Raw genomic sequence first — 11,212 nt, 5'->3', positions numbered from 1 at the left:
TTCCAAGACTCATGCCAATCTCTTAACTGAGCTTTCTCTACAATCAAAATGAAAAACTAGATCACATACTGCCAACATATAATGGCACATGATATACATTACCATTCCAAAATGGAGGAAAGGGAGCATGGTGAGGGAAAACTGGCCCAAAGCAAGATGCAAAACAAGTTGGGCAAACTCTAAACACTTCATCTCCATGTCCAATGTCAAAACACTCTTCAGATCTCCAACACTGTTCAACTTTTTGAGGGCAACACACTTCTTTCTCTTGAGCTGATTCAACTCCCTGTTAGCAGCTTTCCTTGGCAGGTATCCTACAGCTCTGGCATCTCCAACATTTTGGGATCTCCATGGTAATCCAGGCTTCACATTTACAGCCTTGCATAATTGCCTCACTATGCCTCCATATTCAGGGACACTCCTGAGACATGCCTGGCCTCACATACTTTCTGTTGTTGCAGAGAGAGATTCCATAACCTTCTATCCTTGACTCTAAAGCTGGAACCACATGGCCAAAGCTGCCAAGTTCCACTGCTTGCTGGCGGTAACCTGGCTCCCTCATTCAATTATACCTTACCACCTTTCTGGTTTTGATAGTTTCCTTTACTGCCTAAGCTTGTCTGTCCTGAATCTCAGTATGTAGACAAGGCTGGCCTTGAACTCAGAGATTCTCTTGCCTCTGACTCATGAGTGCTGAGATGAAAGGATTATACCATTATGCCAGGATGTAAGCTATTCTTTCATTCCTTTTCACAAATTGAAAGATTAACTGAGTAGAGTTATTTCCTGAGGTTAGCATACCCTTTATTCCTTTTAATATCAGGCTTTTCATTAATCTGCTTATATCCTTGAACACAGGACTTAGCTGCATTCCACTTCTTGGTGCAGCTTTTCTCCTCAAATTCTACATTTTATAACTTTTTTTGATCAGCTTATTTCTTTTCATGTTAGATCTGCCTAAGAGTGAACTCTAATAACCACAAGACAGAGTTGATATTAGACAATTTTGAGATTTCCCCTGCCAATGCAATTAATGCAAACTCTTTAGTTTAGGCCCAGGCACATTTTTTGGACAAGGGCAGAAAACAGCCATATTCTTCACCAAAATACCCCAAGAATAGTGTCTAGGGAACATACTAACATTCTTCTCCTCTGAACCCTCTTGTGCCAGGTCTCCACATTTCAAGTCATCCTTAGCACCACTGTCTTCCACTGACTAGAAAAACACTGAGTAGCAAAACCAGTCAAAATGGGAGCTGAAGATGAGTGGATCCTATTTTGGCTTCCTGTTTCTGAAGCTGAAATGCACACTGGTGAACAATTGTACCAACCACTGCCATGTTACCATCAGCAGCAAGCTCAATATGTTTAAGTAAACTGCTTACCTCCTAACAGTCTGATTATTTTAAGTTGTTGATACCCCAGATGGTTTCCTGGATTAAAACCTTGTGCTACTATGGGGAGATCAATGCTCCAAGAATGAATGATATGAGCTTGGTGAACACAGCTGAGTTTGTTGGGTCATTTTTTTCAAAGCCCTTGTGTGAGGTTAGTTTGTAACGTCTTCTGGATGCTTTCCCTGGGTCTGGAGCTCTGTCTCGACATTCTCAGATGATTTCTCCTACATGAAAGTCTCTGTCTACAATAAGAAGTTATCCAGAAGGATTCTGTGATGCAAAGTTTTCTATATGGTTACTGTTCAGGCTAAGCTACTGATAGCACAAGAACAGCCCCGTATTCTGCACCCTTGGTCAGTGTAGGAAAGAAAAGCTTTCTTTTCTTCAAATGTCTTTGTGGCTTTAGGGGTGAGAGATAGAAACCAACTGAGAATGTATGTATGGGAGAGTACAGTGAAAAGAAAGTTCTAAATGATGCTACCTGCCCAGCTTCACTGCTCTCTTTCTTTTCCAGACTGTTTGCATCCATGTATAGATCTCAAAGCTCTTCCCAGGGGTTGGGACACTGTTCCCAAATGGAGGTGCTCTCTAGCTTCCTCTGCAGCACAGGCCACACTTTTCATGCCAGAGACCTGTGCCTTTGCATGTAGGTACAAGTTACAACCCAGAACATTTACTCCAAATTTTGAACTACTCTTGAACTAATGGTTCCTTAGCTCATTTGTTATAGTTCTTAACTCTCCCCTGTAACCCTGTAGAGAACAGGATACTGGTGCCATAATCACAAACATAGATTTGATTGACGTCATTCAAGGCTTTGTCCTTCTAGTTTTCAAATTTTAAAATAAAGACTCAGTCCCTCTAGCACAAGAAGTATGACTGTTCTGACACAGGTCTTCATAACAAGTCCCATTCCCTTCATGACTCTCATTCAGGATTCCATTTTCCCATTTGGTAGACCCCTTACACTGTCTGAGGGCAGCTATGGCTTGTGCCAGGATCTCCCATATTCCTACACCTGAGAAGGAACTACAGCCCTGGAATGGAAAGACAGTTAGTTTCAGAATTCTGTCTCTTCCTGACACAGCATAAGATGCTTAGCAACTGTACTAGAACCATTAAGTACCCCAACATCACTAGAAGCATTGGTCTGCAGATAGACTGAATAGTACAAACTGGATTTAAAGAAGTTTCTAGCACTGTGGGGGTTTGATAAATTATGTAATCTCTGCAAGTCTGTCTCCTCCTCCTTATGAACCTGTGCCAGACATTGCCACATAGCCAGGTGGTCTTGACAGAAAGTTTCATGTGTTCATATCTCAATTTACTTTGCAGAAATACCAGTGGAAATTTCTCAAGCGTGGGTCCATCCATCCCAGCCTGGATCACTGACAACAACACAACAATGAATAGAAGTTACTACACTGGAAACTTACACTGTGACACCATGTACAAAATCTTCAATATTCTTGCTGTCATCATTTGCGTGGTTGGGCTGGCAGGAAATGCCATAGTGCTGTGGCTTCTGGGCTTCCATGTGCACAGGAATGCCTTCTCTGTCTATGTCCTCAACCTGGCTGGGGCTGACTTTCTCTACCTTTGCTTTCAGACTGTGTTTTTCCTGAGACAAATCCTTTCACTGTTTGATGTCAGCTACTTCCATATTCCATACTTCACCCATATATTAATCTTTGCTTACCTTGCAGGTTTATGTATGATTACAGTCATCAGTGTTGAGCGATGTCTGTCTGTTTTGTGGCCCATTTGGTATCACTGCAAACGACCAAGATACATGTCATCTGTCGTGTGTGCCCTGCTCTGGGCCTTCACTCTATTGTTAAGCCTGCTGTGGTTTGTTTGCAGTTTACTGCTTAGTGATTACAATTATTATTTCTGTTGGACTGTTGCTTTGTCCACTTTTGTATTTATAACAGTGCTATCTGTGTTTCCTTGTGTATTCAACCTGGCCCTGTTGGTCAGGATCTTCTGCGGCTCACAGAGGATTCCTGTGACCAGGTTGTATGTGACCATTGCACTCACAGTGCTGGTCTTCTTACTCTTTGGTCTGCCCTTTGGTATGTACTGGATAATTTTCCTATCAAGCGGGAAGTGGCCTAGTGTTTTCTCTTGCAATAGTTATATACTTACATCTTTCCTGTCCTGTGTTAACAGCTGTGCCAACCCCATCATTTACTTCCTTGTTGGCTCCATTAGGCACTGCAGGTTCCAGAGGCAGTCTCTGAAGATTCTTCTGCAGAGAGCCATGCAGGACACTCCTGAGAAAGAAGATGGAGAGAAGGGTTCTTCAGGAAACACTGGACAGCAGGAAACAGCCTTGTGTAGTAGTTGAGTGAGTCCTTGATCAAACACAGTTGCTTTCAGAAACAACTTGGCCCTTATCTGTGTGGGCCATTTTCACAACCTTGTTCAACTGGTTTGAGAAAACAGTCATTTTGTAGAAATTGGCTGAAATGAGGCTTGTTAAATAGAAACTGACTGAAGCTCCCTAAAGCTGCCTTATGTGAACCTATGTAATGTAAACCTTTTAATCAAATCACTTGAGGCCTGGACAGGTCCCACTATAGACAAACCACTCCCTACAAAGAAGGCCCAAGGCAATGCAGGGAAGATCAGGATTTCTTTGGTCATTGAACATGATAAAGATTAAATGAATACTGTATTTAATAGTAATGTCCCTATTTTTATAGGGTGTTTCTAAATGCTTGAGAAATAATTGAACTTCCAATAATTTCAGTTTCCTTCAATAGCCTCATATTTTAAAATATATGTTTAGTTTTAAACTGTTCCTTATATAAATTCCTTAGTAAACAAATATGCATCTTTAAGACTGCCTATTCTAAATCTCCATTCACCCATTTGAGTCTAGAACTTCAAATATCTGTCGTCTTCAGCATTGAAAGAATAAGGTCAGGTTTTATACATCAACATCCAAGCACACTTGAAGGTGGAGAGAGACTATCTGCAGATTCCCCCTTTCCCAATGACTTGGTTAGCACTCCACAGTCATGTCTTCCCTCTTCTTCCCTTGTCTTTGCCCTGACTGTCTCTCTGTGACTGTCTAACCCCTCATGAAAAAATTTCCAGTGAGTGTCATTGAACTTATTTCCTCTTGAATTGAACCTCTGTCATATTTACATTATTCCCAAAAGTGCATAGCATCCATAACTTGAGTTATGAGTGTTTACATTTTTCTTTTTAAAATGAGTCATGATTATTGAAGCTTGGTAGGATTGTTTAATCGTTTCCTTCCCTTGGCAGTTTGTATAGTATTTTATGGAACCCAGGAAGCCATAATGCAGGAAAGAGGTCAGCTCTAGCTCAAATTGTTTGAGTCCTTTGTCCTAAATGTGAAGTGTCTTCATCAATAGTGGCCTACCCTAAAAAACTAAGAAACGACCAATGGTTGATCTATAATCTGTAATGTTTTGAAAGTCACAGAGTCTATCCTGACCAACCATTGAAAAAGAGGTGTCTCATGCCTGGAACTGTTTCTCTGGGCTTATTGTCAACCCAAGTGACCTCCTGTAAGATGTGAGATATATATATATATATATATATATATATATATATATATATATATATATATATGTTTGCATACATGTGTGTGTTTATACATGTATATGTGTACATGAATATATATATATACAAACACATATAAATATATATTCGTGTATGTATAATTTCAAGGAAATATAAAACAATACAATTCCTTAAGGCCTCAACAAACAACCTTCTTATTTTTTGTCTCTGTCCCTCTTCTTTCTTCTTTTATTGACCTTCCACTCTCCACACCAATCAGATCCCCTCCCTATTATTCCAATTCCCACTTCACATCATATCTATCCTACTATTGCCTCCCAATCCCCCTAACATATGGTCTCTTTATACTTTTCTGGATTGTGGTTTTTCCATATTGTATATGCACATCTGAGAGTGTGGAGGTAGGAACTACAGATTAGAGAGACTATGTGGCATTTGTCTTTGTGAACAGGACTCGATTTGCTAAGGAATTTAGGCAAACAATTGATAAGTGAAAATTCATAAAACTAAAAAACTCCTGCACAACTAAGGAAGCAATCAGCCAGGTAAAGAAGAAACTCACAGGATAGGAGAGAATCTTTGCCAGTTATACACCAGATGGAGGATTAATATTCATAATATATAAAGAATTTCAAAAATAAAGAGTCCAAAAACCAAATTACCATTTGAAAAATGGACTAACACCTAAACAGAGAGTTCTCAAGAGAAAAATAAAAATTGCTAATAAAATCTTGAAATGTCTTTATCAACCTAAAAATGAGAAGAATGCAAACTAAAACAACTTTGATATTTCATGTCATCCCAGGCAGCACATTTCAAATCAACATCAACAACAAAACAAAATGAACAAAAAATATTACCTAGGTTGTGGAGAAAGCAGACCTATCCCTCATTCATTCTTGTAGAAATGTGAACTTGTGTAGCCACTCTGGAAAACAGGATGGAGAGTCTTCAAAGACTAAAATTGTATCTACCATATGCCCAGCTATACTACTAATTGGTATATGACTGAAGAACTGAACATCCTAGTCCACAGACACTTGTTCACCGGTGTTCAATGACACCTTCTTCACAGAAGCCAGGAAATGGAAACAACTCAAATGACTTCAATTGGATGAATGGATAATGAAAATGTGGTACATATACATGATGGAATTATATTCAGCCTTTTATGTGGATAAAAAGATAAGCCTAGAAAATATTACATGGAGTGAGGCAACATTTTTCTATGAAACAATATTTCATTCTTAAACGCTACTGCATTTGATAATTTAAAGTATAATTAAGAAAAGCTGATATGCACAGATTAAACAAATGCATAATTCAGTAAATTTGCTTGGATAAATATAACTACTTGACTCAAAATCCAATCGAGACAAAAAGTACTTCCTTGCCTCTGTGAGTTCCTTCTGCTCCTCAAGTCATAACTCTGCCGTGGAGGTCAGTACTTTCCATATTTGCAATTTAATGTAAAATTGAGAGTGCAAACTAAGAGTATATCATCATGCTGTGTGATATGTGATAAAATGGTTGTTAAATTTGAATGCACTAACATATAGATATATTTGCACACACAAACACACACATATATATGTATATACATTTAAAATTTAAGTTTCCTTTTCCTCCATATAGCAAAAACTGTCATAGGAAAAACTCCTGAATGCAATGCAAATTTACCACATAGTGATCTTGTGTTATAAATTGTTTTTACTTCATCCTATATATTTGTTACTTCATATTTTTTGCACATTTATCCATTTGCTATGACCACAAAGGTTTACTAACCACCATTATATCATGCAGTCTGCCTGTACATATTGACACTTTAATATACATTCCATATGTAAATGAGGTTATTCAATAGTTTTCTCCTTCTGTTGATCTTACTTCCAGTTGAGTTAAATGGTGACTCCATTTAAATTAAAACTCCATTAATATTATGTATCTATTTGAGAAAGTAGTGGGTTTCCATATAGCTTTTCATAAGGCTTTTATAGTGTTATACTTAACCTTCTCCAAATTCCATCTTCTATCCTGCCCTCCTATTGAACTTGAGCCTTGAAAAAGTGTTGGAAATGTATTTTGTGAAGCCTAAAGATGAACTATATAAGTTTTACATTATGAAATGTGCATGACACTTTGGGATAGAGGGCAGAATATTAAGTTCTGAGTATCAAAATCTTCATAGGCTTGTGCTTTAAATGTTTGTTGTCCTGCTAATTGTTCTATTTTGAGAGATTGTACAAAGATTAGTTCCTAACTATTCAGCATAACTCAAACCATATTGTAGCCAAGGATAAGAACTCCTCACTTTTGACAGTTGAGGAATGACATGCTGTGTGTGACTGTCACAATTTCATAATCCATTTATCTGTTGTTGGATGCCTAACTCTCCCATGTACTGAACCTGTAACTAATGTTCCAATAAACATACAACACTTTCTTTTTATTAAAGGTAGAGAGGCCTTTGTTAATTATTTTATTTTAATCTGATACATCTATATTTCATAGTCAGCATCTGGAAACAACCTGACTTTAGAGTGTTTTGTTCTCTTTTTCTGAAATTCAGTACTGAAGTCACTCTGTTTCAATTAGTATGTGACATGAAGAGAAGACAGATTATTGCGGCTCATGATTTGAGCATGTGATACATGATTTAATGTCTCTATGAATCTATGTAGTATGTAATGGAGGTGGGGCTATGTGAAAAGAAGGAAAGCTCACATGATAGAACACAGAAAACAAATGTGATAGGAAAAGGCCAAAAATATATATTAAAGGAAACTTTTCAGAATCTATCACTGAGAGAATTCATGCAGGAACTAAAAGACAATGGAGGTATACTGCTTGCCATGTTCCCCACTTGGCATCTCAGAGGTGACTGTTTAGATAACTTTCTTCCTTTCTTTTTTTTTTGAGACAGGGTTTTTCTGTGTAGTTTTGGTGCCTCTGTTGGATCTCACTCTGTAGACCAGGCTGGCCTCGAACTCACAGAGATTCACCAGCTTTGCTTCCCAAGTGCTAGATAACTTTCTTATAGAGCTCCAAACCACTAGCCAAGGAAATGGCAGTGCCCTAAGTAGGCTGAGTCATCCTAAGTTAATTAACAATTAAGACAATCCCTCAGATTTATCTCCATGAGATTAAACATTAAAGTTCTCAATTGGGACTTCTCAGAGGATCCTATTCTGTGTCAATATGCCAATATGATAACTAGGACATTCCACCATTTGTCAACTTCCCACACAAACGTTTCACTTAAAGCCGTAATTTTTCTATTCCTTGTCCCTGAGCTCTCATTTTAATATCAGCAGATAAAATACAGTCAAAATTTCAAAGTCCCATACTCTTGAAATTTTTAAGCAATTAAATATGCAATGACTCTTCAAATGTCAGAAGTCTCTTAACTCTAACTCTTGAAAAATAACAAAAAAATATGTCTTACTCCAAAATGAAAGAATTGAAGAATAGCAAAAGAAATGAAAAATCTAGAAGTGTAAATGCAAATCACACAGCTCATGTTCAGCATCTGGGACTCTCTAGTTGTCCAGCTCCAAAAAGTTTATGCAGGCTCACTTGACAGCTCTGCTATATACAGCAAACACGCTTTGTCTCATAGGCTCTGCTATTTACAGCAAACAGTTTGTCACATAGACTCAGGCTATCTCCACTCCACACCTGCCTTTGTCCTTGAAAACCACCCCATGGCACTGTCATTTCTGATAATCAAGGAAGCATAATGGGAGAGGGGTGTCTCAGGTAGGGTTTCTATTGTTGTAAATATATGCCATGACTATGGCAACTCTTATAAAGAAAATATTTAATTCGGGCTGGAATACAGTTTAGAGGTTTAGTCTATTATCATCATGTAAGGTGACATGCAGGGAAACATGGTGCTGGGGAAGGAGCTGAGAGCTCTACATCTTGATCTGCAGGCAACAGGAAGTTAAATGTGTATCCAACTCTGGGCATAGCTTGAACATGTAAGACCTAAAAGCCCACCTCAACAATGACACACGTCCTCCACCAAGGTCACACCAACTCCAACAAGGCCACACCTCCTAATATTGACACTCTGTATAGGCCAAGCATTCAAACACATGAGACTTTAAGGGCCATACCTATTCAAACCACTAAAAAGGGGGCAGAAAGGACCATAATATTATGAAGTCTGCTGTGAAACTGTCTTTCCTAGAAATGGTTGCATGAAGAAGACCAAACAATGGCAACATCAGTGGACATGCTAATGCAGAGGGAGAAATATCAGAATTCCACCCCCCAGACAAAGAACTAAAGGTATTAATGACTTCTGGGAGTGGGGAGAATTAGCTTTTCCCAGTGTTAAGCAAAGAGTGGTCAGCCCTTGTTTAGTTATGGTTTCTGTTGCTCTGAAGAGACAGCATGACCATAGCAACTCTTAAAAAGTAAAACATTTAACTGGGGATGACTTACACTATGAAGGTATAGTTCATTGTCATCATGGCAGGAAGCCTGGCCACATGCAGGCAGACATGGTGCTAGAGAAGGAGCTGAGAGTTCTACATCTGGATTGTCAGGCATCAGGAAGAGAGAATAACACTGGGCCTGGCTTGAGCTTATGAAACCTCAAATTCTGATTGCAGTAACACACTTCTTTCAACAAGATTGCATCTATTCCAACAAGGCCACACCTCTTAATAGTGCTACTTACTATGAGTCTATAGGGACCATTTCCATTCAAACCACCACAATATACTCCCTGGCCCCTTGTAGCTATATCATAATGCAGAATTTGAAGGTTAACTTCAAAAGTCCCATAGACTATCAGTCCAAAACATGTTTAAAAGTCCAAAGTTCAAATCCCTTCTGAAACTCATTCAATATCTTAAATGTAATCTCTTGTAAATATCAAGATCAAAATAAGATCATATGGTATCTCAGAGTTGTTTTGATTTGCAGTACCCTGATGGTGTTTAGCAATTCCTTAAATGCCTTTCAGCCATTTAAGATTCCTCTGTTGAGAATTCTCTGTTTAGCTCTATACCCCACTTTTTAATTGGGTTGTTCAGTATTTTGAGGTCTAGTTTTTTGAGTTCTTTATATATTTTGGAGATCAGCCCTCTGTCAGATGTGGAGTTGGTGAAGATCTTTACCCATTCTGTAGGCTGTCATTTTGTCTTATTGACCATGTTTTTTGCTCTACAAAAGCTTCTCAGTTTCAGGAGGTCCCATTTATTAATTGTCGCTCTCAATGTCTGTGCTACTGATGTTATATTTAGGAAGTGGTCTCCTGTGCCAATGCATTCCAGACTACTTCCTACTTTCTCTTCTATCAAGTTCAGTGTAACTGGATTTATGCTGACATATTGATCCACTTGGACTTGAGTTTTGTGCATAGTGACAGATATGGATCTATTTGCAATCTTGTGCATGTTGGCATCCAGTTATGCCAGCACCATTTGTTAAAATCAGAATGGCTAAGATCAAAAAACACTGAAGACAGCTTATGTTGGAGAGGGTGTGGAGCAAGGAGAACACTCCATCACTGTTGGTGGGAATGCAAACTTGTACAGCCACTCTGGAAATCAGTATGGCAGTTTCTCAGAGAATTGAAAATAAGTCTTCCTCAAGACCCAGTTATACCACTCTTGGGCATATACCCAAGGAATGCTCAATCTTACCACAAGGACACATGGTCAGCTATGTTCACATCAGTATTATTTGTAATAGCAAGAAACTGGAAACAACCTAGATGCCCCTCAACTGAAGAATGGATAAGGAAAATGTGCCACATATATACAATGGAGCAGTAAAAAACAATGATATCATGAAATTTGCAGGCAAAGGGATGAACTAGAAAGTATCATCTTGAGTGAGGTAACCCAGACTCAGAAGGACAAACATAGTATGTACTCACTCATAAGTGGATACTAGATGTGAGGGAAGGGATGGCCAGACTGCAAACCACAACTCCAGAGAGGGTAGCTAACAAAGAAAGACCCTAGGAGGGACACATGTATGAGCTTGTGAAGGAGAAGTGGATGAGATCTACATGAGCAGACTTGGTGTGGGAGAGTGGCAGAGGGAGAGGAGTGGGGGATGAGAACATAGGGAAATGGAAGGGTCAAGCTGGAATAGGGACAGAGTGGGAAGACAGGGAGGAAGATACCATGATAGATGAGGACATCATGGGAATCGGAAGAGGCAGGGTGCTGGGGAGGCTCTCAGGAATTCACAGGGATGACCCCATCTTGGTCTGGTGGCAGTGGTCC

The 11,212-nt window shown here is 39.0% G+C and overlaps 1 protein-coding gene across 1 annotated transcript; it reads left to right on the top strand.

Moving 5' to 3' along the window:
- Nucleotides 1-2,381: 2,381 nt before the first annotated feature.
- LOC131919791 (mas-related G-protein coupled receptor member B4-like) lies at nt 2,382-3,747 on the top strand. The gene is given in 3 exon segments (XM_059274291.1): nt 2,382-2,450; nt 2,679-2,723; nt 2,725-3,747. Coding segments are annotated over 3 exon segments (1,137 nt in total).
- The last annotated feature ends 7,465 nt before the right edge of the window (nt 3,748-11,212 follow it).

This window comes from Peromyscus eremicus, chromosome 1 (assembly GCF_949786415.1).
Source record: "Peromyscus eremicus chromosome 1, PerEre_H2_v1, whole genome shotgun sequence".
Classification (NCBI taxonomy): domain Eukaryota; kingdom Metazoa; phylum Chordata; class Mammalia; order Rodentia; family Cricetidae; genus Peromyscus; species Peromyscus eremicus.
This window is presented reverse-complemented; position numbering and strand designations above follow the sequence as displayed.